Source organism: Dermacentor albipictus, chromosome 9, assembly GCF_038994185.2.
Source record: "Dermacentor albipictus isolate Rhodes 1998 colony chromosome 9, USDA_Dalb.pri_finalv2, whole genome shotgun sequence".
Lineage (NCBI taxonomy): Eukaryota > Metazoa > Arthropoda > Arachnida > Ixodida > Ixodidae > Dermacentor > Dermacentor albipictus.
Genome location: NC_091829.1, coordinates 47,832,886 through 47,859,416, shown reverse-complemented (window position 1 = coordinate 47,859,416; position 26,531 = coordinate 47,832,886). Strand labels below are relative to the sequence as shown.

The 26,531-nt window shown below is 43.3% G+C and overlaps 1 protein-coding gene across 6 annotated transcripts in view; it reads left to right on the top strand.

Annotated features, from left to right (window-relative positions):
* LOC135916188 (E3 ubiquitin-protein ligase rfwd3.S-like) overlaps nucleotides 1–26,531 on the top strand; it is a 47,446-nt gene that overhangs the window by 911 nt on the left and 20,004 nt on the right. For 2 of the 6 annotated variants that reach the window (XM_065449461.2, XM_065449467.2), the window contains exons 2-10: nucleotides 4,388–4,625; nucleotides 6,515–6,653; nucleotides 8,227–8,393; nucleotides 11,377–11,391; nucleotides 12,873–12,958; nucleotides 13,051–13,153; nucleotides 20,595–20,761; nucleotides 22,340–22,544; nucleotides 23,905–24,062. In XM_065449461.2, the coding sequence (XP_065305533.1) occupies nucleotides 4,388–4,625; nucleotides 6,515–6,653; nucleotides 8,227–8,393; nucleotides 11,377–11,391; nucleotides 12,873–12,958; nucleotides 13,051–13,153; nucleotides 20,595–20,761; nucleotides 22,340–22,544; nucleotides 23,905–24,062 (1,278 nt within the window). Of the gene's footprint in view, nucleotides 1–1,119; nucleotides 1,139–1,286; nucleotides 1,397–1,671; nucleotides 1,740–4,387; nucleotides 4,626–6,514; nucleotides 6,654–8,226; nucleotides 8,394–11,376; nucleotides 11,392–12,872; nucleotides 12,959–13,050; nucleotides 13,154–20,594; nucleotides 20,762–22,339; nucleotides 22,545–23,904; nucleotides 24,063–26,531 lie in introns of those variants that run through there. The other 4 variants (XM_065449465.2, XM_065449464.2, XM_065449466.2 and 1 more) reach the window with 4 other exon arrangements.

Sequence of the window (26,531 nt, the reverse complement as noted above, 5' to 3'; positions counted from 1 at the left end):
TGACATTTTGCGATTGCCCTGCCGAAAGAGGCCGATGCACGCGCCCGGAGTTAATTGCTGTTACGTCGATGCAGTCCGGTACACCGACGTAAAAGCATTCGCTACAGTCAGCGTCGATCAAGAAGGAAAAATCACAAACGCCTAGCTCGACGGTCCGGACGACGGCAGCTGATGTTGCGGAACAGAATGGCCCATGCTGGACGACAGTACGGCTACTTTTATACAGCGGCTCGAGATCGGCGGTCCCAGCATTCGCCAATGCCGTCTCGAGACCGTTCTTGCGGATCGTGCGGGTCAAAGAAATCAAGCAACACACGATATCTTCTGGTTCCCCGCTCACACGGGACAGATCAAAGGTGCCCCGTCCAACCTCAACAGAGCTTCGCGAGGAGTCGTTGACCACGTAGCTACCGGGTGGCGCGGCGCTGAGGTTCCCGATAATAGGGATCCCTCTGCCTCGTACAACGAACGAAGTACTTTTATCTGGGGAGGCGGAAGTATCCGCCGCCGCATAGTAAACTGAACCGGCCTCAGGCATTCACACTCAGACTCTTGCGAGTCGGGGCGTACCCTGGCCCTGCTCTCTTACACTGGATCTATCCGAAATTCAAACCTCAAACACTTGCACGCTTCGCTGACTTTGCCAACTTAGAAAACGTGTTCTGGCGGTGCCCCGCGTTACGGGGCGACGAAGACGTTACGTCGCTGCCCTACGCAGTCCCCGTTTTGACTGTTGGGCCCATTGGACTGCCCAACCATGGGCAGTCCAACGGACCCGCGACGTGGCGGATAGGCTTGGCCAGCTAGGCCTTTCTGTCCCTGCGTAGGAGCGGCCCGCTACATAGTGCACGCTCCGATGGACCTCAATAAAGTTCTTACATCAATCCATCGTACAATTACAGCACGTTATTATCTTTCGAAGGCGTAACCATAGAGAAAGATATGTGGCGTAATTCCGATCTGGTAGAACCCGTATATAAGCTCTCGTGTGGTCAGAGCGACAGCGGCGCGCGTGATGGAAATGGCAGGCGACGACGTTACCAACGTTACTACGTGCGAGATAGCGTATGACAAGCCGTACCAACAGCCACATTCAGCAACCTTCTGCTCAATGCTACCAGGTTACAACTTCAGATCAGTGGGTGCAACAATGGTGCAACAATTTGCGTAGTCTTTTTCGGAAGCATCGCACGTCGCATCGAACGCTGCATCGTACCGCGGGTCCCCCTGCTGTGAAGCGAAAGAGAAGTCACTTTTCGATAAAAACAGCCGCAGGCTGCCTGTCCCGTCAGGCAACGCTGCGCTTGGGCAGTAGAGTTTGGTTCTCGCTTTAGTACGCGCCGAGTTGAAACAGAGTTGTTTTGAGCTGCTAATTTCGCGTCACGTCGTTAATCAAGCAAGTAAAAAGCTGTACCACCTGAGAAACTAGATATTCAGCGGATCAAACGCAAATTTTAATAGCTGTGTTAGGCGTTTGTCATCCCAAAACGCCTCTGAGAGTGATCGCGTTTACTATCTGCAGAGTTGGCGGGCGCATAATTGCATTTTTCACTCTTTGCACTTTTCAGGGCTGTCCTAAACTCGACTGGAGATTTTAATCGATTTTAGTTTTCATATTCGGACGTACTTCATGCAGGTAAATAAGTTTATCATTTCGCTTCGCTCGCATAGGTGCTGAGAAAGGTCGGCCCCGTCATGTACAGCTGACTAGCTCTCTGCCTGCTTTACTTGCGAAACAGGTAACTAAAAGTGATTTTTCTTCTACTGTCGTACTTTATTTATCTAAAAGTATGTTGAAATGCTTCTCACATTGTTTGGTTTTAGGTTGCATCATGAATTAACAGCGCTGCAGTGCTAATCATTTTATCATTTGGCTTATTGGTGCCACATCTATTATGGGTGTCCATGTACTCGTTCTAGTTCTAAATTGTCCGTGTGTTACGCGCACATATTGTCATAAAAATGCCTCTCAACCATATGAGATGCTGTTTTCCGGGGTTTCAGACTGTATTGGTGCATTAAGGGGCTCGCACTTCGCCTGCGCGCTTGTTAGGTGCAAAATACAAAGAAAAGTGGCCATCTTTGGCATAATCTGTCCACTGCTTTCTTAACCGTTTATTTTTGTTTATAGAATACTGTGAAGGATTGCGGGCGGTGGCTTGATGTATGCTTGCCTACTTGCCGACGACTTTGTAGCCGCGTCCATCCCTGGATGCGATAGCTTTTACTGCTGTGGGACCGGCGCGCTTAGTTTCGTCGCTTGACGGTTAGCGGTTTTTGACTAGCAGAAACGGGCACCGTGGAGGCGCAGCCTTTGAAGGAGCATTAACTTAAAATGATTAGGGGCCATTGTTTCAGTTGGATCTTATACACGGACATCTCTAGCGATCCTTTCATGCGCTTAAATATTTCAAAGTACGGGCGAAGAGCGAGAAGTGTTAGAGCAATAACAAATAATTTGCGGAAATTGCTAGCAATATGCACTTTACCAGCCGCAGTTGTATTAGGCAGTAATTGGTGAACGTTGTGCTGTCTTGATATGATTTAGGCAGCAGATTTTCGTTGTTAGGCTATTAATTATTAGCAATCGCCTCATTGAAGTAGCTAGGTAATACGGCGCGCTGTTTGCTGGCGGAAATATTCTTGCGTTGTTCTTTTGTATTGGCTCAACAAGTCTTGAATTGTTGAAGTGTAGTAGTGTGTCGGACGGCTAGATTTATAAATTGTCAGTGCACATTGCAGGAACTCCTAAATAGGTTTTGGGTTTCACGCTAAGCATGCATAACATTGTCGTGGTAGCTGTCTGAGCAAATTAGGTAGAGGACAGAAAAATCTAGGGAAGTTCTTGTTTCCTGTCCGAGATCAAGTGCAGCATGACTTTTTTTTTTTTCATGATTAGTTACACTTTTTTTTTTTGCTGAAGCACCCTACAATGCTAAATTAAGCACCATCCTGCTGTTAATTCAGGGCAAGTGATGTAAAAAAAATATTGTGGTTGAATGTGAGTACCCATTTTGCGGTCAATTTAAGCTGCGGGCATTTGCGTCAATGCTGTGTAGTCATTAAATAGTTTGCCATAACAACAGGCCCAACGGTACAGCAAGCCAATTCATTATGATATATCGAAAGAAAAAAAAAATAGAAACAAACTGTCTGAGTGGTGGAATCAAGCACTCTAGCTGTGTCGTGTGATAACACAAGTAGCCTAAATATTTAAAAGCTTTAATTTTCCTGCTGGTCATTAATCCTTTTTTTAAAATTTACAAATGATTTCGAAATGTCTAACTTAAGCTTACTGATAAAAAATACTTTCTTTGTAACTTCGAACCTTAGCACTACCCTTTAGTTTAGCCACCATGTGTCCCCCCCTCCCCCTAAAGAAATGATAAAGAAGGAAAGGCGAGATGCTTAGTTCCATGTAATCAAACGTATGTTTGCCAACCACTATGCTAACTCTGGCGCTGTACAGAATTAAATGTATACGTCATGGCATTGACAATGTATATGCTTATTTTGTACCTCACGTTTCATCTGTACTAGCTCCTAGGCAACTTGCAACGCTTGTGTGGAAACTACAGGCGGTTCCACAGGTGTTAGCTTTCATTTTTGTGAGTGCTCCAAATAGGAGCTTGCAAGATAAATACTAAATTTCCAAAGGCCGTACAGGCCTTTGGAAATGTTACAGGCCTTACAGGCCTGCAACAACTTTGTTGGCTTCGTGTTTTGGATTTACACTTTCATGTTAAAAGGAATTTCGTTTTGTACAACTGCTTACATTTGGTCAGACAAGCGATGGGGGTGAGTGTCAGGAATGTTGCTCACTATGATGGCTAGGTGGCTATGGCCGAGCATAAGGCTGTTGGTTCGATTTCCAGCTGCTGTGGCTGCATTCCAATGGGTGTGGAATGCAGAACGGCTTTGGGTGCTTCCCTCCTCCCCCTCCTAGTATGCTGTTTCATAGCTCCTGAATTGTTTTGGGATGTCATAATTTTTTTAAATACTTTTTACAAATCCACCTTTGCCTTGTTAATGCCTGCAGGAATTGGCTTGTTAATCAGTGCTCCTGCGCTTTTGAGTTAATTTGCCACTGTGCTAGCGACTCCTAGCATTCTTTTGGTAAAGCAGTTGCCCTGACCAGGCAATTCTGTTGGATTGGCACAAGTTTTTCTTCACTTGTAAAGACTTTCTTCTTTTCTGAGGAACCCATATTGATCTCTCTTGTAGTTTTGTGTAATGTTCATGCATATGCTGGCTTCCCCTTTTGTGGATCTGTCTACCTCCATGTGGCGAATTTCTGCAGAACTTGTTTCGTTTGGCCATGAATGGTACACTTTCACTGTTGCACTCCTGTGCGGACTGCAAGATGTGTCGTGTGTCTCGAATGCAGGTCATTAGACGTTGAGATGTCTGATGTGGACGTTTCTGGTGACTCTGAGGAAGAAGGCAGCCAGTGGGAAACAGACGTGTCAATTGCGGGCAGTGACGACACAGTGAGCAACCTGTCGGGTAGTGTCACAGACCAGTCGGATGATGACCAGGATCTCTTCATCGACTTTGATGAAGGCACAACCAACAGTTCAACTGGCATCCATGTTCAAGTGGACGTTGGCAACATGAGTGATCTCGTAAGTGCAGGATGTACAAGTCATTTACAACAGAAGTTGTTTTGCGAATTTGATAGTGCGACTTGGTCATATTTTGAAAGTCGGCACGTTGACACTATACCTTTTATCTTTGCTGTCCAAAACTATGCCAGTAGGCTACTATAGTATATACCATAAAAAATTTGAACAAGGCAGTTCTTTTTTGTTTTTGAGGATGGTAGTGAGTTTGCCCATTTGGTATGTAGCTTGCAAAATGACTGTTGCCAACCAAAAAAGAAAAATGCAGACAATGTAAAGGAAATATATGCGAGGATGAAACAGGAACAATCCTATCCCTTCTGCTCCACCTATGCTGTTAAATTTTCTCAGCTGCACTTTCATCTTCATTGTGTAGACCCGTTTGCCACAGCACTCGGAGATACAGTGCAGTTGAAGGCTAAGGCATGTGTAAGAGCTTCGTGTACTTCTTTGAACAGCGCGGGGGACTTTCTCATTTTTTTGTTTTGTTTTATGACCTGCCACAGTTCCTCGTTTGCTGTAAGCTGAGCACGAAATCACGGGTTGTTCGTCTCTTGGTTGCAGTGGTGATGGTTTGATGGATATGGAATGGACAAGCATCCTTGTACTGATAGTTCAGTGCACAATAATGCTCTATTGGCATTTGAAAATAATTCTGGATTACACACTGTGGCATGCCTGATGTGGCATGTGACATTTGGCCGAGCTGTGTGACATTATTGCAGCCATTTAACACCTTTTGCACATGACAAATCCACCACACAATTGGTCACCAGACGATTTTTTCATGAATGCCTGAGCCTAATTTGTTCCATTAGTTGCAGCAGGGCACCTATGGCTTCACTCATAAGACTGCCAGTTCTTTTGTTCAACTTCTAGAAATCTTGGCCACTTTTCATCTTTATTCCTGCACACTTACAAACATGTTAGCCATAGCCTGGATTCCTTGAGACTTCATAGATAAGCAGTACCTAGCAAAAAAGCCCTAATTTCTAATAATGTGGTGTTGCCACTTTGTGACAGAGATTAACATTACTACAACTAATACTAACACATCAAGGCAACAGACAATGAAGCCAAGGGAAGCATAGGGAAAATTACCTGTTGCTTTAATTTAAACCTAGAAATGAGGAGGTAAAGGGAAATGAAAATGGACGAAAAAGACATGTTCCTGATGGGAGCCAAACATATCATCCGCATTATGTCGGTATGAGTCTTCCTTCGGCCAAACCCATTGCGTCTGACCTGTTGCCGATTGAACCTTGTTGCAATCTCTCTTCATGTGCCTTGCCGCACTGTGCCACACCACGAGCACTTATTCCTCTTCGGAGTCGGTCACGCCTCAGTCACTTGTAGGCAATTTCTGGCACACTTGTCCCTACTTGTCACAATGCGATGTGCAAAACATGTGCGTTGGGCTTTTACCATTGCCAAGTTATTCCTATTGCAATAGCAATTGTATGAATACTCGAAACATAATTTTGCGGTCGCTGTCCTGTCACTGTAGTGATGGTATTTGGCCACGTGCATAGGATTAAAAGTTACCAGAGCTGCTAACGGTGCGCAGTGCATTCAGCTGCAAAAATGACCTAGTTCAGTAGTTTAGGTCATGTTCCGCTCCATAGGCTCTGCAGGGGTGACAGGGAAGCCTTTCACTGCTGTTTGTGCTAGCATGAACAACAGTAAGCTTCAGTTCGACACCCTACTTTTGGGGCATTTGTTTCCCTTCATCCCATTTCCTGCAGAGTAGCATGTGGGTGAATACATGTCAGCTCAAGAATCCATCTTTAAATAAGGAGATTTTTCTCTCCCTCTAACACTCTTAAGTCGCTGATTAACATCTTGTACCGCAAACTGCTAATAAACCCTTATATGTTGTCGCCTTGTTGCAGGAAGATTTTGATGACTCGGACTCGTCATCCGTTCAGGTGCTCTCAGAAGCAGAACAACTAGATGTCTCTAGCGTTGTTGAAGTGTGGACTGATCGTGGAGATGAGCTACCTGATGAAGATGATCGAACTCGTTCTCCAGGTAACCTTGCTCGTGGCTTGTTTTCTGGACTGCCCTTTGGTAGGTTGTCATAGCCTCTTCACTGCATTATGATCGCTGTTGTGATGGAGCTCTGATATTCTGTTAGATTACCCACATTTTTTTGCCAAGTAGTGCAAATTATGTGGATGCAGCAATTCTCAAATAAATGGGGAGTTAGCTGATTTCACTGACCCAGGTGTACAATGCCTATGATGTCAAAATGTACTTTTCTCTTGTAATTTGTGCAACAATGGTCACACGCTTAGATTGGAATGCATGTTAATGAAACCCATGCAGTTGAAGTTAACTCGTAGTCTTTTGCTATGGTGGCCGTCACATGCAGCAGAACAACTCCAGAATGTTAACCTCCCTGTTATGGTTCATAAATTTGTGCAGTGACCTATTTTTGCCAGTGTCATTCAGCAGCAGCAAAGGTAAAAAAAAAAAAAAAAACATGGATCTGGAACTCTGGCTCAACTGAACCATCTTCTCACCCACTGTGGCTGCATTTCGCTTCAGTCAGCTTTATATTGCTACAGACTACCACTTTACCGAAGGTGTGCTGTCATATTTAATGGGATGTTTGACATGCAGCATTATGGTAGTCGTGGTGAAGGGATAATGTCTCCTTTCTCGTAATACTTATAGCCAATGACTTAGAAGTTTATGTGCTTTGCCCTGATGATTTGAAACTTTTTATGAAGAATAGCCACATGACTGAGTGTACACTAAATTAAAATTGAATTACTGTAGTCACGACAACTCACTAGAAAATTTATGAAAGATTGTTCTACCACCTTAAAATATAAACCCCGTGCAAGCGATTTTTTTTATGACAGCGACAAGTGACGCGATGGAGGTGGCTGTGGCGTTCACTCGTTGCCCAGAAGTTAAACTCCAAGCGGGCGACCGCTTCGCGTGACAGCTCTCCAGTTTGCCGGTATTAGGGGATCGAGTTAGCGCCAAACCTGGCGTGGCACTTGCTATAATTATTTAAGTTGATTTGTTTGGCTGTACAAAGCAGCATAAAGTATTTCTGAAGGTCTTGCAATGGGTTTATTTTGTTTACATATCAAAATTTAGTGGTTTGCTCGTTCCGTTTGTATACTGAAAAGCGCGCATGTGTGCAAACCGGTAGTACGTCACTAATTCACATCCCGTTCCGGCTGCCTACTATTGGCTAGTCGCTCATAGCACTTCCGGGCGACGAGCGACGGATTCTAGATTTGCAGAACCGAGCGATCGCGCGACAAGACCGAGCGTTCTGTTCAAGCAACGGCTCAATCCATCGCTCGAAGCCGTCGCTCATCGCTGTCGCGCACAAAATCGCGCTCATGGGGTTTAGCCTTAACTCTCAGTTTAGTTGCACTTGCTTTCCAGTGAGGCTATGTAACTCTGCCACATTTACTGACAGTCCACCACAATTTGTGACTCGAGAGCAATTTTTAGTTATGCCTTCCAGTCTTAGAGATTTCCCTGGACAGCAGGGTTGCTCATCAGAGTGGAAGTGTGTACAAGCTGATCTCACTTGCTTGCCTTGTAAGAAGATTGTCCCTTTATTGGCTTATTGCAGACTCCCGATCAGAGCCAGATAATTCGGACACTGAAGTTGAAGAAAATGCCATGCCACAAGTAGATGTTCCAGTAGTAGTTGCATCAAGTGAGCAGCAACAGCCGCAGCAACAAGCAGTGCAGCCAGTGCCTGCGCACGAACGGAGTGTTTCCGATGAAGAAGGAACTGTGAGTATCAGGAAACTGGTTAATTTACTTGTGTTTGCTTCCTAAACCCTTTAAGGATGAGGCATGAAAACACCGGAAGGGCATTATAATTGAAAAGTGCAATAGCACACATCACGATTGAAGATATACAACAATAAGAAAATAAATATTTTTTCAGAAATGTTTTTTAGTAACAGGCTTGTTGCCTTATGGGCAACACCATGCAGAACCCCAAAAGCCAGCTTTGCCCCAAGCCACCTACGGCTTTGTGTGCATCTTGTACAGACGGCTCTTATTGGATATGAGACAGGAATGTATTTCGCATGTGCTCTGCATTGCCTGTGTGATGCCACTGCTGCTGGGGATTTTGCGTCCGACTTTCTCCACTAACTGTGTTGTCAAAAAACAAGCCGTGCATGAAAATCCTACTTCCTCTTCCTTTGTTCCAGTTCCAGCTCAACAAATTACGCTTACTGCTCATCATTCAGTGTTATCCAGGGATATTTAGCCAGGAAATTCGTACTGAAAACAGAAACTTGGCAATGAAAAAAATATTTTTCTTTCTTGGTTTGTTGCCTTTTAGGCATCACCTGTTCATAAACTACAATAAAATATACCGCATAAAAAGCCTCATTTCTGGTAACGTGCATTTAGAGCAGCCTCAGTGCAAAAGATATTTGAAATACAAGTCAAAATAAGCAAGGAAAAATAGGTGTTTTGCTTCAGTAATTGAAAAAGATGTTGCCATGACCACTTGCTGGAAATGATGTAAAACCCAGAATGTTGGGAATCAGGGCGGCTCCTTGGTATGACGTTCGAAATTAAATGGTGCCTGTGACATGCGGAAAATCTTGGAGGCAACGTACTGGGCACATGCTGGTGGGCGAGTTGGTTATACATGATTACAACGAAGGCACCAAATAAAACAACGGACGAAGGAAGGAGATGACGTTGTCTCGTGTCTCCTTCCTTCGTCCGTTGTTTTATTATGCGTCTTCGTTGTAATAATGTACTGGGATTTACATTATATCTGCTAGCCACCAGCTGTGCATGTTGTCTGCTTAAGTGCTGTTTAAAAACTGTTAAAATAAAATGAAACAACAGTCGGACAGCTTGATCGATAACACTTCAATAGTACATTACTCATTTACGAGTAGTACAAGTGATGTAGTCATGGCGAAATTTCGTTGCTGGTGCCGCTTAATCGTTTTAGTGTAATTTCTTCTTGCTCTTCTTTTCTTTTGCGAGAAATTTTTGCAAGTGGAACTAAAGCATTGAAAATGTTTCTTTGTGTACATTATACAGTCACCAACAGATTTTTTGGACTCCAAATATTTGGACTTGATGGATATTTCGGACTTCATAAATGCACCGTCAGGATTCCCATAGAGCTAATGCATTTTCGTGACCAATTTTTTAGACGAATTGAGGCCCCGAAGTTTGATTTTCTGGTATAAATTGCTCATTCTGAGCCACGGTACCCGATCTTGAGCACCGCCATGTTGGATTTTCCGCTGATTTGGCCAGGCTTGGTTTCCAGTGGCCCGCTTTATAGCCCAGATATTGGGATGTGCACGCTTTCAATAGAGAGTGCGGAACATTCTCCAGTCTCGGAGGCCATGCCCGCTCTTCCTTGGCTAACAAAATGCTCTAGGGGGCAGCACTTTTGTTTTTTACTGTTTCTTTTTTCACTTAGCCCACTTGTCATAATCACTTAATGCGAGGTCCATCTTTATTCATTTATTTATTTTTAAAGTTTCGGTTACTATTTGCACATAATGTGTCCACAGAGCAGGTGTGTCTGGGAGACATCGCATCTTTGTGTGTGTTCGTCCGGCTTTGCATTTGTGTGATCTTGTTGTAGCTTCGACGGGGTGGCCGGACGGAAGGGTTACGGCATGAGGCCTAAACGCCGCAAGAAAAAAAAGAGCCAGACTGCTCCAGTCCGGGACCAGACAAAGAATTAACTTTTATTTCTCCGAGGGGAAGCAGGAAGGCAACTTACAGCGTTTGGCGCTGAGTGGCGCCCTGATGTAAAGACCCAAAACGGAAACCAGAGGTTAACACAGGATACCACAGGTCTCATGTGCTCATGTTCCTTTGCGAGAGCCAAATCATTCGAAGAAACGTGGCTTGTTTCTTCAATCTCAGTGGCTATTTCTGGCAACAGAAATCTCAGATCGCCAATGCGGTGACGCTTGGTGAGCATAGTATGATGAGGCAAGGCATTATTAGAGATCTTTTACGGAGTCTACATCACTCTTGCACAAATCCAAGCAAATCTGAGCAACTCCAAGCGTAGTATGAGGCAGGGCATTATTAGATATTTTTTAAGCCACTCTAAGCATAATAATATATAGTATATACATTTTTTTGGGCTGAACGAGCTTTTGGACTGTTCAATTATTTTGACTATTTTTCGGTCCCCATGAGGTCCGGAAAGTCGGTCGGTGACTGTACATAGCTTGTTTTTAATATGTTGATGCAATGTAATAAGTATCTTCTTTTTTTACAGATGCTGTAAAATTCCCACAACTTTTTTCTTTCTTCAAAATTACTGCGAGAATGTTGGGACATGTAGATGTAGCTAAAGAGTGTAAACAGCTAATTTTTATTCATTTGCTATGCGCACATATTCACGTTAGGACCTATGGAATTGTCATGGTCATCATATGATTACTCTATTGCTGTATTTTATTAATAAATTTGAACTCTGGAATGTGAGTGGCACACTATGAATCGACGAGGTGTGATCTTGAAACATAGACCTAATATTGAAATTAACTTTGATTACTGTTTATACTGTAACTTGTATCACCTTTCTTCTTTTAGACTGTCATTGATTGCGATGCATTTACTGCTGCACTTGTGTCGTAACGGTCTCATTCACACTTAATTTTGTGCAGTGGATTGTAGTATAAGGAATTTGCAGTGGTCAGATGTTTTGTGCTGCTAGATTATTCACTGTTTTACACGTATGTTATTGCATGTGTCTCTTTTGCAGTCTGCTGAGTTAGGAGTAAGTAAACAAGCTTAAAAGCAGTTTTTAACCTAGTTGTGCGTAGAAAGCAATACCTGTTGAATATCATACACTTGTGTTTCCAGCGTTCCTCCGCACCACAGTTGATTTATTAATATCAACAATTTTGCAGCGAACTTTATGTCCTGTCTGTACAAATGTGGCATGCTATCAAAAATGCATTAATTAATGCAGAGATCCACCTGCTGACACATTCTGTATAGTCGTCCATATGCCGTTCTACACTTTGTGCAAATGTGTAAAGGGATTTCTCCCTATGCCTTAAACTATTCTGGTCAGAAATTGCAATGAATGCCATAGTTGTAGGGATGCTTGACTCTCTTGCATCTTGCATCTCTTTTGTTCCTCTTACCTGTCAACTACAGCGTTTTCTGATGTTTGACGTCACCGCATAATGCATGCAGCAGTGGTAAGTGACTGTGGCGTAGTTGCACAGCTATGTCAAGAGACAGTACGAGCTAGTAGAGCCACGATCCATTCGTGCATAACAGGCGACATTGCAAAGGCACTGAGACTTTTCTCGCTGCTTGCATTTGCAGTCAAGAAATAGTGCGTAACATATGAAAGAAAGATGTAGGTATGCAAACCATGTACTTATTCTCAGACCAATTAATTTTACAGCAGGCTGGACTCATAATGATAATTCTCTCTTAACGTAGCAGTACAGAGAGAAAACAAAATGCTACGTTCATTCATGGTGAAAGCCCAATTCGGCTCGTATGAACAACACTGCCAACGCACACACACGCTTAACTCACAGCTATTTTAATGCACATACCTTTCTTTCTTTCTTTCTTTCTTGCTTTCTTTCTGCGTTAGTTCCCATTGCAAACAGTTGCAAACAATGGAGGATGCCAGAATAAAAGCTGCAATTAGGCAAAAAAAAAAAAAGGAACTTCCATGAGCTCTCCTGCAGACTTTTCTTCACATAAACCACTGCACAGATTCGAAAAATACCTGCAAATATATTTGCAAACAATGATTAGACTGGCCATGACTGTGCCATTTGCAAAATGGCTAATTGGATGTTTACAACCATGAGCTGCTTCCCCCCTTGTCCCCTCTGTTCTCTCCTAATCCTGTGGTGTGGTTGGCTTGGGACAAGTGATGCTTTTTTTTCTGTCAACGAAAATCGCTCTGACTGATCTGTGCAATGAGGGCGTTTTTCTGTCTTGCAATGTAGATGCTTTGGTTACTGATGTCGCCAACCGGAAATTTTCCGATGTGAACAGGGCATAACTGTGCATTTATTTGTGCTGTTCGTGCGTTTGTGGGACTTTCTTGCAAAACGTTTCCAGTTTGGCTTTAGAGTAGGGCTCTGGTATGGGCAAACACAAAAGTAAATGTGCTTTCGTTTGCACGATCTGTTGTGACATTGTTGAACCATCACCAGTAGCCTTTCCTTAGCTGTTTATTTACACTGAGCTGAGTGGATGTCCTTTTTTTCTTTTCTTTTTCAGACTTGCACAATATGTTTTGAAGCTTGGACAGCATCGGGAACCCATCGATTGGCATCCTTGAAGTGTGGACATCTGTATGGACTGAGGTTGGTGCCCCGTTTGTGCTGTGGGACCTCGAACACAAATTGTTGAATGAACGCTGAATACAAATGATTCCCCCCCCTTTTTCCCCTTGCAGCTGCATTGAGAGGTGGGTTCGAGGACAACGTGCCAAATGTCCCCAATGTAACGCACCAGCCAGGAGAGTCGATATCCGCCCCATCTTTGCACAGAAGCTAATGGTGAGAAACTTCGTAACATTGTGAACACTAGGATGTGAACATTGTTTAATATTAACAGTGAGAATGACTGTTTCTTCTTTGTAAACTATTTGAACATAATTCAATATTCAGTTTGATTAGTTTCTGGCCTTATTATAGTCGTCTTCGACTATAATAATTGCTATTCATCATACTGTAAAAAATTGATATTCATCGACACCTAAGAAGAACAATGGCACTTAAGTTTAGGTGCACCTCAGTTCGTCGAAATTAATACGACGTGCTTGACTAAGGCATCTGTCAGAACCCCTGTATCGCTTTTCGTCTCTATATTTAGATTTTCTGACAATTTTGAGCTGGTAGCCAACGAAAAAAAGGTTGATCACTAGCCAAGTATTAGACTTTATCAGGTATTTATTAGATGTTGGACTATTAGATATTAGCTGTGAACTTTTAACCCAACTGAATGTATTAAGGCTAAACATGAGTCTGTGAAAACTCTATGGGGAATATTAACATAGCCTTAGTAAGCAAAATTGAGAGTCTAAGCAAAACAACATTACAAAGGTTTGTGTTCATTAGGCTTCATTGTTTTCTGGAATAGCACATGCAAAACTGTGTCAGCATTCTTCAGCCTGCAGTGTTCTGAAGACCCGTCATTGGTTGGAGCCAAAGGTGCATTTGTGCGTATTTCTGTTCAGATGTCTTTGCTAGGCCAGCCTTCTTCAAGTTCTATAGATGGAATTCTCAGTGCTTACACATTCCACTATCTCATAGTCATGAGCAGAGACCGAAACTTTAGAGAAAATGCCTATTTTTTCCTCACGTTCCTATTTAATACAGAAGCATGAATTATGAGTCCAGAACTATTTTAATGGCACTTTTATTGTGTTTTTCGTTATTTTCACTATTGTATTATTTCAATGTTGGTGCCTAATATTGGATGTAAAGAGCCTAAAAATACCCTTTTCTGTGTTTTCACCAAGTCTTACTTGTAATGTTATCATCCTCTGGGGAACTTGGTTGAAGGGAGCCAGTTAGTAGCACAAATACTTTACCGGTGTAAAGGCTTTGCAGCAGATGAGAATGTTGCTCTGAGAAAGGCTTGAACTGCACTACATGGCATTACGCGACGTCTTAGTGTACTTGTGCGATCACTTCACGTTTCTAACTCTTGACACCGAATGCGAGGTTCATTTTCGACGTTCAGGTAAGGTTTGCCACCATTTTCAATGTACCTGTTGCTGATAGTTCAAAACTTCAGTCAAACAAAAATCACACATTTTCGTTACTGAAAGAACTGTCAAAGGTTCTGACCAGTGTACATTCTGGAATTCCAGAGGGTGTTGGATCATCGAATGTTCCAGAGCACGACTATGTACCCCTAGATTCGGTTAATGTTAAGCGTTCTTTTACTACATACAAACCGATAATCAGCGAGAAAAGGCACAACACAATAACCGAAAATCTTCAGATGGTGCTTATCTGTCACTCCTTTCACAACTTCATTATAGTGTCAAGTCACACTAAATTTCAGGTAAATCTTGTAACCATACAAATTGAGTCATTTTGTTTTATAGAGAAAATAAAGGGAATTTTGCAAAACGGAGGTTTAGTGGGCTGTGTTTCTATAATTTATCCTTGGATGCACAGGGATAGTTGTGTAACGGAGCCTATACATGCCTAAATGACAGTACACTTGAACCTTGTTATGGAGTTGAAGTGGGAGCCAAGAGAGAAAGAAAGAAATTTATTTACAGAAAGGCAGAAAGGTCGGCCTAAGCTATAACTTACTCTGGCCTGCTACTCTGCACTGGGGAAAAGGGACGGGGAAGGAAAGGGCTGATGAATGATGATGGTATAAGGAAGAGATGTGTATATACAAATTCACAGAGTTGTGGCATCTTTAAAGCCATGCATCCAGCCCAGTGGCTTGGAGAAAAGCTATAGCGGCACTTGTTACCGGGGCTGCGCTGTTTTCATCAGGTCAAAAACCTAAAAGCAACTCATCGTCTGATAGTGGCCGCTTACGGATCTTGGCAATGGAAGAGACAAGTTGCTGTCGTTCTTTCATGTACGCGGGACACATGCAAAATATATGTTCAAGTGTTTCGGGCACCTTACAGTATTCACAGTTTGGGCTAGTATCACTGGCACCTATCATATGTCTATAACGGTTGGTGAATGCGACACCAAGGCGAATCCGGTGCACCATGCTCGTGTGGCTTCTTTTGAACTTGTGAGGCATACGAAATTTCATTTCTTGGTCCCATTTGTGTAATCGCTTGTGTTGTCGATCTGGTTGGGTCCAGTGTTCCAACGTAGAGTTACGTTTTAAGCGACGAAGTAGGGTGTTTGTGTCTGTTCGTGAGAACGGAATGCTTGCTTCACAAGCATTATCTAAAGCAGTTTTCGCTTCAGTGTCTGCCTGTTTGTTCCCGGTCACGTCGCAGTGTGAGGGCATCCACTGAAAGGTGACATTGTGGCCATTTCTTGTTGTGTGGTCGAGATGCTCTGTAATTTTTATAGCCATGGAATAATACAGGCCCCATCTGAGGACACAGTCATTCGTTTGAAAAGCTGGCTTGTAATTGCAGAATATTGTCGATGCATGAGGAGGCTCCTCGGATAGAAATCTAAGTGCCTCCCGGATAACAACAAGTTCTGCGGCAGTTGATGTTGAGCTATGGTCTAGTTTAAACTGCCGAGCAATGACCATATGTGGAATGACGAAGGCTGCAGTGGAGGCATATGGTTTGACAGAGCCATCGGTATACACATGTACAGTATCTCCATACTCTGCAGAAATGTGCAACAGGGTGGGTTGCCTGAGACCAATAGATGCAACGGATGACTTTTTAGTAATTCCATGGATCTGCAATGTAACAACAGGTTTAAGCAGAACCCATGGGGGTATTCTCGGAATACAGGCGGGAGAAAATCTTGACCGCAGAACACTCTGATGGCGCGATATACTAGTCCTTGAAAAGCTGGAACCTGGGTGGGTGGCAGAGAGCGATGACAGAGGATGGTGCCTGTGTCGGGTCAACACGCGAATGCACATTCGAAGAGGCTCGCAGAGCACGTGTACCCCAGTAAGGCAAGCATGAGCTTCTGCTATTGTTCCATTAGTTGCCGTGCATCATGGGAGGCCCAAACATGTGTGCAATGCTTGAGCTTGAATGCTCTCCAACGCGCGTACAGCTAAGTCCCATGCTTGAGAGCGCCGGCATGCTGTACCGTATATACCCTACGAATAGTGCTTGGTACAATTGGAGTAATGACAACTCTGAGGGGCCCCATCTTGTTCCTGCAACGACACGAAGGAAGTGAACAAAACTCTTCAGCTTTGACTTCAGTGCGGCGACGTGTCTTGACCAAGATAATCCCCCGTCTATGACTAAACCAAGGAATCTGTCGTGTGTAACCGTAGGTTTCACTACTTCGTTAACGATTATCGGATACCTGGTCATTTGTTTTCGCATGAATGTAATCGTGGAACATTTTTATGTTGAGTGGGAACCAAAATTACTTTGTTATATCCATTATTGCCCTTTACTTCAATGTATGCCCAATGAGGTGCACAATTGTAAACTTAGAAATACAAAGACAGCTTTGCGGCCCGCAGAACCGCTACACAGCTATGTAGGCAATAAAATTTTAATGAAATAACAATGAATCTTTGGCGTGTGCAACAACCAACTTCATAGCATCAGATGCGACAGCCTTTCGTTAGCTGCCTTCTGTTCCAAGGTGGTGGTCTTTCACTTCCACTCGACTCGTTGTGGTTAAGCAGCGCGTGACACACAGTGGTCCACTGTGTGATCAAGGATGCAGGCAAACTTTGCTGTGCCGGCTTGGCTCATTCAGCTCATGGCCACCAAGCTTGCACTAGCTTGCACTGGTACCAATGCGATCTCGGAGGCCATGCTTAGCTGTCGGTCCGCGTGATGTGCCGCAAAGAGAGAGGGAAGCGAACCTTTTGCACGGCCGTACGTAGCCATGCAGCTTGGCTTCTGAGATTGCGCCAGGGAGATCTCGGAAGCCACACCCAGCTGCGGTAAGAGAAAGAGGTCAGTATACAAGTGCAATAGTGAGCTGCTGCTTGTGCACATCTACCCATGGGAGTGAGGAAGACCAGTGTTGTTTGATGGCGTATTCTACGTGGGAAAGCAGGACTTTTGAACTGCCATGGTGAATGAGTGCTGTACCCCACAGAAAGCGATGTACTCGGCGTGTAACGGTTGGGTGTCTTTTTTTTTTGTTTCGGAGACAACTCTAGTTTGTTATATCCATTGGCAGGTCAATTTTGCTTTGCTATATTATTATTTCGTTATGTCCTGTTTCATTATAATGAGGTTTGAGTGTATTTGGCACTTATATACTTCAACCCTCACCCGCCACACCCATTGGGCATTGTTAGCCTGCTATCGATGGTTAGAACAGCGCTTTCGAGACCTTCCACGCTGAACACGGACACATTGCGCCATTGGAAATGGAGGAGGAGAACTTTTTTTTGTTTCCTAAGCAGTTTGCTTTCTTTCCCCAGTGATTTTTATACACGCTCCAAAGTTTCGCTATCATCAACGTAGAAAGCACAAAAATTAGCACTTCCGGAAGCGGTGAGCCTGTGCACTTCGAAAGATCGTAGATCTCGTGATTCCACTGCATCTGTGGCTGATTTTATAGATGGATAGAGCAGCAGTGAGTCTGAGGATGCTGCAATTTCGTTGGACTTTGACTCTGAGAGCAGTGACATTCCAACCCAGCCCAGAACATTGGCGGCTGCAGCTCGCTAAGTTTCATGTTTTGCTTCAGCCTGTCTTTGTTGTCGTTTGGAGTGCTTGAGAGCCTGCCAAGATGGATACTTGTAGAAACTGCAAGAAATGCTACATCCACAGGAAAACCAAGCAGAAAACAAGTTTACTGCAAGACATGCAACATTACTCTGTTACACATCGAGGAACTGCTTCGCCGCATGGCACACCCAACTGTAGTGCCTAAAGTAAAGTTTTTGTAGTGGAAGACCTGTTATGTGAAAAATTTTGATTTTTTCGGAGATACAGTCAAACCTTGATGTATCGAACACGGATATGTCAAATTATTGCATATATCGGACGCTTTCTACTTCACCTGGAAAATCGCCTGCATTTTTAATTCTTCATTTTGAACTGGGTCGGACGTAAAATGGGTATATCGAACTCCACCACCCCAGACCACGTGCGCTCTGCTGACAGGTGGCGAGCTTTCCCGCAACACCCTTGAATATAGTAGTGCGATGGCTATTTCCAACTGCTGCGCACTATAGCTGCACACATCCATTGCACCTAGGGAGCCACTTGAAAGTAGTGGCATATGCACGCGACGGCTTGGCTTGTTCGACATCAACGATTCATTGCACTGACTCCTCCTTAGTGCCACACTCTGCGCCTTCCATGCCACGAGGTTATATACTAAACCTTCTGGAGTGGCAGCCGTTGCAGTTGCCTACAGTAGCGAGTGACGCCACCGGCGGCCATATTGCAGGGGGCAAAAGAAAGGCGGGCTCAGGCACCTGCGAGATACACACGGTACTCGAATGCGTTTTCTGTTTCCCGATCAAAAATTGTACAAAAAAGTCTTTGTTTATCTTACATAACTATCTTACTTGCAGTCAGGCACTTTAGTTACAGTAATATATGATACATTTATTTTTTGTGTGCATGAAATTGTTTTTGTCATTAGCTTCTTTTAATCCATGTAAGTATCCTTTGGCGAGTGCTCCAGCTCCGTCACATGAAAAATGTTATGTCTTGTACCTGCCCAAGAATGCACAATTTAATTGTTGTAATAGTGTAAATGTAGATGATTGGTAGTTTTATAAGCAATTAGAAACAATTTAAATGAATAAAGAATTATCGGAGAGAATACCAACAGGGATACATAGGACTCCATAGAAAATACATGGGAAGCTTATAGTAAGGGAGGGCTAACTTAAATTTAAGGGAGGGCCAACCTAAATTTAAGGGAGGGCCAACTTAAATTTAAGGGTGGGCCAACGGAAATTTGGGAGTGGGCCAACGGAAATTTGGGAGTGGGCCAACCGAAACTTGAGGGTGGGCCAACTTGCAATTTGTGGGTGGGCCAGCTTGATATTTGAGGGTGGGCCAACTTGATATTTGAGGGTGGGCCAACTTGATATTTGGAGGGTGGGCCAACTTGATATTTGTGGGTGCGCCAACTTTATATTTGTGGGTGCGCCAACTTTATATTTGTGGGTGCACCAACTTTATATTTGTGGGTGGGCCAACTTTATATTTGTGGGTGGGCCAACTTGAAATTGGGGGGTGGGGTTGGCTAACGTGACATTTGAGGGTGGGCCAACCTGAAATTTGTGGGTGGGGCAACCTGAATTTGGGGCATGGCTAACTTGAAATTTCGGGTGAGTCAACTGGAAATTCTGGGGTGGGCCAAGTTGAAATTGGGGGTTGCCTACTTGAAATTTGGACGATTTCACCTGGGCCACCAGAGTACAACACGCTGCTATGTAGAGCCATTAACTAGAAGCCCATTTCAGAAGCAGTAGCAGAGGGCACACGTAGTGACAACAGCTCGTATTATGCAAGAAGACCCACCAAGGCTTCGTTCTGGGAGTCAGATTTCCGTGCCAAAACCATATGTCTAAAAATGCGTAATTCTATGTTTCGTTAGTCAGCTAGTAAAAATACAATCGCTATGAACTATTGTATGCAATCACATAAGTCGGAACCTTTGCCCCCTCTCATGCATCTACAAGAAGGTAAACACTGTACAGGCACATAATAGAACTATGTCTTTGAACAAGCTCCTACAGAAAGGGGAAATGTGAATACTATTCAGGGATAGAGGGTTTGCCATGCCATCATCAGCTTGGGGAGAGATATAATAAGCTGCCATTTTTAATACATGGACCTCTCCACAACATAGTTGCTACGTTGGCATGAAATCTAGGGAGTTGACAAAAGGTTGTCTGGTCTGGATGACCATGGCACAATTATGAAAAGCACTGACATCGACCAGCTACCAGCTAAGAAAGTTAAAAGGAAGAAACAACATCCCGGCTCCCAAATGGAAGCCTTATCTACGGTGGCCTTCCATCCACTTTCAATGACTTGCCTCAGTAGCCCAGTGGGTATGGTGTTGCGCTGCTTGCAATACCCCAGATTTTCTTTTTCTTTTTCAAAATTCACTTTCATTTTCACATTCACTACCCTTGTGAACAAAGCTCCCATGTGGGAGCAGAAACTTCATTTGTTCTTTCTTTTTTTTCAATATTCTTACCCACTTAGTGTCAATGTTTACACGCAGCTGCGTTACGTTGGTACATGTGACGGGAACTTCCTGTAAAAGAGTGGTCTTCGTTTTGATCAAGGACGTCGGTAGGTGCCCATGTATATTTGTTTGCGCATCACGTCAATCAAGTGTTGACGATGTTTGTGTGCAGGCATTGGACACGATTCAGCTGGACCAGGTCGTGAGCGAGCTGAATGCAGAGCGGGATAAGCGCAAGCGCTCAGAGATCGATGCCGAGCTGATGCGGCAGAAGTACAAGCTGCTGTTGAACGACTACGAGAAGGTCAAGTCGGAGTTTTCCAACTTCAAGAGAATGAGGTGTGCTGCACTGTCATTACATCTGCTGAAGTTAATTCCTGTGTGCTTCTTCTTTTCTGTTGTGATTGTTTCATTAGGCTTTCTTTGTTAGACATACAAAATTAAAAAAAGAACAAACTGAATTTGAGATTGTACGCAGTCAGATTAAGGTAGAATGGGTTTTGGTAAAAGCATGCTCTCGTCTGCAGCACTGTATTTATCATACCCTCGCTAATGACTCTTTTATCCACTGGAACAGCTAGATGACTGCAGTTTTCTGCTGTTGCATGCAGATAGGCTTGTTGAAACCTCAACCTTGGGATACGACATGTGCAACACGAGCAGTGTGCTGCACTTCCTATCCATTTTTTTTTTGCCAACTTCTTTCTTTATGTGTATATTTGAAACCTCTCAAAACGTTGCACCATTGTTGTACCTATTAATTACTGTATTTGGCTCCTTAGGACCACTCCGTATTCTCAAGTCGGAATAGATAGGATGCTTTTTATTTTTCTAATGAAATGTTCAGTGTGCTGCTTCCTTAAGTGACCTTTCTTGTGGACATTGCTGCATAACAATTTTTGAAGCGTCAGTACGTAAATGGCTAATGAAACCTACTTAAAGGGGACACTAAAGAAGAGTATTAATTCAAACTTGTTTTTTTTTTTTTTAGATAAAAGGCGTAGCAATGGTTACACATGTAGACCGACACACACGAAGCACAATGATGGATATCATCATTTTCGCACCTCTTATCTAAACATGAAAAGCCAACATGCTCAAATTTTCACCCTTATTTAAACTTGGATTGGTAAATTGTCCTTCTGGAATATTGGTATGACCAGTGTTACCATGACCAAAGTCTCAGCAAGTCAGAAGAGATGGAAATACAGAAGACAGCTAGTGACGCCACGTGGAATGTTCTACTCTTAATGATGATGTTGCAATTATTGGAATATAGTGCCATCTAATGCCTTTAACATTAACACCGTGCATTGCAATTAGGTTTCTTTTGGATCTGTGCTCACAATATGTCCAAGATTACTGTTTGGTTTATTATGCACAATTTCTTATTTATTTTTTTTTACCTTAAATGCATCCTTACGTTGCTGTATTTGCCTTTCCCTGCCATTTGTACTGGGTTGTGGTCCTAGTTAAGCCGGTGTAGCGGCTTTTTGACCACGGCCCTCAGCATCCTGAATGTTGGAATAAAGTTTGGTTTAATTTGATTTCCCGTGCCAGCTTTACATTATGTCATGGACTTTGACAGCACCTGCTTGGGTTTAGTTGGTTCATTGTGCTTAAAATACAATTACAGTGCTTTCTAAAGGACACAAATACAACCTGGCATGTCTATAGAAATTTTTATGCACAAAGACACTTTGTGAAAATGTTTTGAAATCTTTGACGATGCTGTGGTTTTTGGCGTAGAATCCAGGACAGGGAAGTCTGTCTGTTGTTTTTACTGCTTGCAGTAAACCTCTTTATGGTAAATAAGTGGTTGTGGACCTTTGAAATAATGTACCTTAGCAATCTAAACTGATTTAGTTTCGTGTTTTAGCATTCCTCTAATAGATCTGCTTCTGCAACTACTCGCAGGCTAGAGACTTCTGTCTCAAGTCACATTGACTGCAGCTCCGGGAGCAGCTCTTCCCAACGGTCTCCGGGCAAGTTCACTTTGGATCGGGCTATCGACCTTGGTAACAACACGTCGTGCAGAAATGTGGCTGTCTCTGGGGTGCTGAATCTGCTGGTGGTGTCGCAGAGCAAAAGTGGCCTTTTCAGTGGGTACGGCCTTCGCAAGGTAGGTGGATATGCCACTGCACGAGGAATACTCCCTTCTCCTATTCAGCAAACTCCTTGCGGCTGTAATCTATGGGTTTTACTCATATGCTGAATGGCATAACTCTAATTTGGCGGGTGAAGCTATAACACCCTAATGCATGCACATGAAAAAGCTGTAGTTTCATGTAGTTCACATTAAGAAAAAAACTAGGGTAGATGATGCCTCTGTGCTTGAACAGGTTGTTGAATGATTTTTTAACCATAGAAAAAAAGTGATGTCATGTAAAATGTGAGCATCAGCAGAGCTAAGCAGGCCAAAGCATTGGTCTGAAAGCTTATTTGATGGAAGTTGTTTGTAAAGGCGAAAATTAGGTACTTAATTTCATATGTGTCTTTGTCACTCTGGGCTACATGTGTTTTACTAGGTGTTTCCTCCCATACATTGATACAGCAGTAGCAGAGAGCAGTACTACCTCGGGTGGTGTGACGGGCCAATCTCGGAGACCGTGCTGAGGCCAAAACTTGGCACGATAAGGGGCGCAGTAGTGTAGGCATCGCTCCATGTTGGCAGCACAGCAGAACTGTGTTGAGCACAGTAGGAATAACACAAGAAAGGGATGGTCAAGAAGGTGTTGGAGGAGCGAAATTCAATTACTGCTAACTGGTAACACCATCATCATTGAAAAAATTTGTGAGAAAATATGGTTTTGTACTTGTCAGACAGATTCCAAGCCTGTTTTTTAAAGGGTGGTGCGGTGCTCTTTCTTGCGGTGATGTCTGTCGTTAAAGTTGGAGCAAAACTTGAGGAAGTCAGTTTAGATGCTGCTGCTGTATGGGAGGGAGGACAAAATGAATTAACGTAATTACAGGGCAAATATTGACAATGGTTAGGAATGCAGGAAGGTACACTTTGCAATGGTAGACCACAATTAATAAATCCGAGCCAGTTGATCAAACAGCTTCTCAAACAGAAGCTACTGTTCTCTTAATGCATCAGCACAATATTCCCAGGCATTTGCCTGAAGATATTCGATTCGAGTTGATTCACCTCGTATCCGCCGTAGTGATTTTGTGGCTACGGCATTCAGCTGATGAGCACGAGGTCATGGGTTCAATTCCCTGCCATGGTGGCCATATTCCAATCACTGTGGAATACAATAAATTCTCGCATACTTATATTTAGGTGCACATTGAAGAACTTCATCTGATCAAAATTAATCCAGAGGCCCCCTCCCCGCTCCAATATGGTGTCTCTTGTAGCCAGTATGTTGCCTTCGAGTGTTAAACTCCACAATCTCATCTGAGCCAATTTAATTCGCTTAGTCGCTGTTGCCACTCCTCTGAAATTGCCCCACTCTTTTCGTATCTGCTTTTGCTAGGTTTCACTCTTCGACTTGAAGTCATCCCAGTACATCTTGATACACAAGGGGGAAATCAAGGACATCGCATTCCATCAGCGTGACGCACTTGTGCTGTCAGCCTCCAACGACAAGACGGTCAAGCTTACTACCATGATAAACGACGCGATTGTTCAGACGTAAGTACTATGAGCAATGGTTCAACAAGTTGACTGATTGGGAAAGTTGGTTATTCATTTTCTTCAAACTTTAGTTCCACACAAGACAGGTTCATAAGAAGACAGATGATATGATCAACAAAGGTTGAAGAAGGGATGTTTGATGCTGAAGCAAACATTTAGATGCGGGAACCTGTCTTCGTCGGGGCAACAACTGTGTAGTGTGTTCATATTTTATGATGTTCATGCACATGCATGTACTAATGACCTATTGCCAAGGCATCAGGTGTTGGTAGGCACTGAAATAAACAATAAGCAATCAATGCTAAAAAAATTAAAAAAGAATTGAGCAACTGATTCATCAGATAGCAAAGCTTAAGTGAGTTCTATGGATCTATTTGCTGGCTGTTCTTAATAATGATACATCACTGATGCCCTGTTCATAGACAAAACCATTTAAAGCGATACTGGTTTTAACAATACAGTGCAGTCCACTTATAATGATACCTCATATAACAATATATTTGTTATATATAGAAGGCCACTTAAAGGAGTACTGACACAAAATCTCGAAGTCTAGTTAACGTGTGAGATTGATTTATGTGGGTATACACACATCGTCTGCAAAATATCAGCGGTGAATATAGCTTAGAACATATTTAAAGTTAATTTTAAAGTATGTGCGCGCAGCCAACTGCAAAATGTAGCACCTCTTGGTCAGGGGTGGCTAAAAACTCGGGGGAGTGGCGTGTTGCGATCGGTAGCGATGTACATTTTTGAAACCTTATAATAAATTACACACTTTACGCAGAGCGCTTCAATGTGTCACTTAATGACCAGAAGGGCCAACCCTAACAACTCAATACGTTTGTACAAGATTGTCAGAATCGTTTCAGGGTCGCTTACCATCAGGCTATGCAAAAAACAAAACATATACAGTTAAACCTCGATATAATGAACTTTAATATAACAAAATTCTTAATGTAATGAAGTATTTAACATTTTATAACTTCTTGTTCATAGAACAACATGTATTTTGAACTTCATTACAACGAAGTGTGCTAATACTAGATTTCAATATAAGAAAATTTCTTTGCTGCCGCGAAGGAATACAGATACAATAAACGAAAACTTTTGCAGACGCAGATGGTCAAATGGCTGCGGCTGCTTACAACCTCTTCTCCCAAACTGCGTGCGCCACCTGAATGAGAGCAACCACCAAAGCAGAGCAACATCATGTTTTGTATAAAGTCCAAGTGCAATAAGATCCTATCGCGCCCCATGCGCTGCTTGCTTCAAATAGTAGTGAAAGTGTGCGAGGGTGAGCCGAGAAGGATGCTGGCTTGATGTGCACAGTCTTCCTGCACGAGTAAAAGGAAAGGGGGGAGGGGAACAAGCTTGCAGTAACGCAATTAAGCGCACGCGAAGGCTGAGGGGAGTGGAGGGCAGGTTGGTGTGCCTTTCCTTTTCTAGTGTGACCGTAGCATGGCCGTCAGCATACACAGCCCGCTTGCCTTTTTGTAGAGGTAATCTGCTGCCTGTGCAAAGGCTGGGTGACCCGAAATGGCGTGGCATGATGCGCTGTCTTCCCGTGCGTTTAGTCCTGGAGGTTGCATAATCTCAAGTTCTGTAGGTGTACTGAAGTGAAAGGCAGACGAAGCTTTTGGTCCCTGCTGCCAGCGCTTTTCATGATAGCGTCATCCTACTGTGGGCTATACTGTCAGCTGTAGGATCAGAAGTTGACGTGAAAGTGTGGCCGGCTTCTCTTCTTACGAGTGATGTGAACACGTCGGTACAGCTTGAAACTGTATCCTTCGTCACCGACTCTCAAATTCACCGAGATGTTTTCTTTCCCTGATTCAAACTTGCTTTTTATAGTTGTTCAATTATTAGGAAAATATTGCCGCCCTTTTCATGCAATACAACTCATCGGCGACTGTACATATTTGCATAAAATATTGATATAGCATTAAACAATATACATATAACTTGTATAACATATAAACAAAGTTTTTGACATAACAATGCAAATTGCCTTCGTTATATCGAGGTGTAATTCTATAACAATATGTTATGACTGTATGTCAGACACAACGATCAAAGTTGTGGCTTCTGTACGGCATTTTCCATGCTGATTGACATTTGTGTTGCGAAGTTCCCTTCAACGAACGATGTCAAGACATGACAAAAAGTTTGCCTACATGATTTCGTATCGGCCGCCATTACCACGCAGTGCCTACCACCCGTGCACCGATGCCCCAATTGTGAAAGTCACGGAGAGCATCGCAAGTCGACGCAGCACATCGCGAGATGGCACCAGCTGCTTCGTGTTTGTGTTATGCATCGTCCGTGATTGTGCTCCCTATGCGTCCAGAGAGAGAGAGAGGGAAAAATGTTAAAAGCGAAGCAGCGTGGCGGTGCTTGCCTGACTTTATGGTCACGCCACTCTCGGTCATGCAGCGCGCAATTTGAGAGGTGTATTCGTAAGCA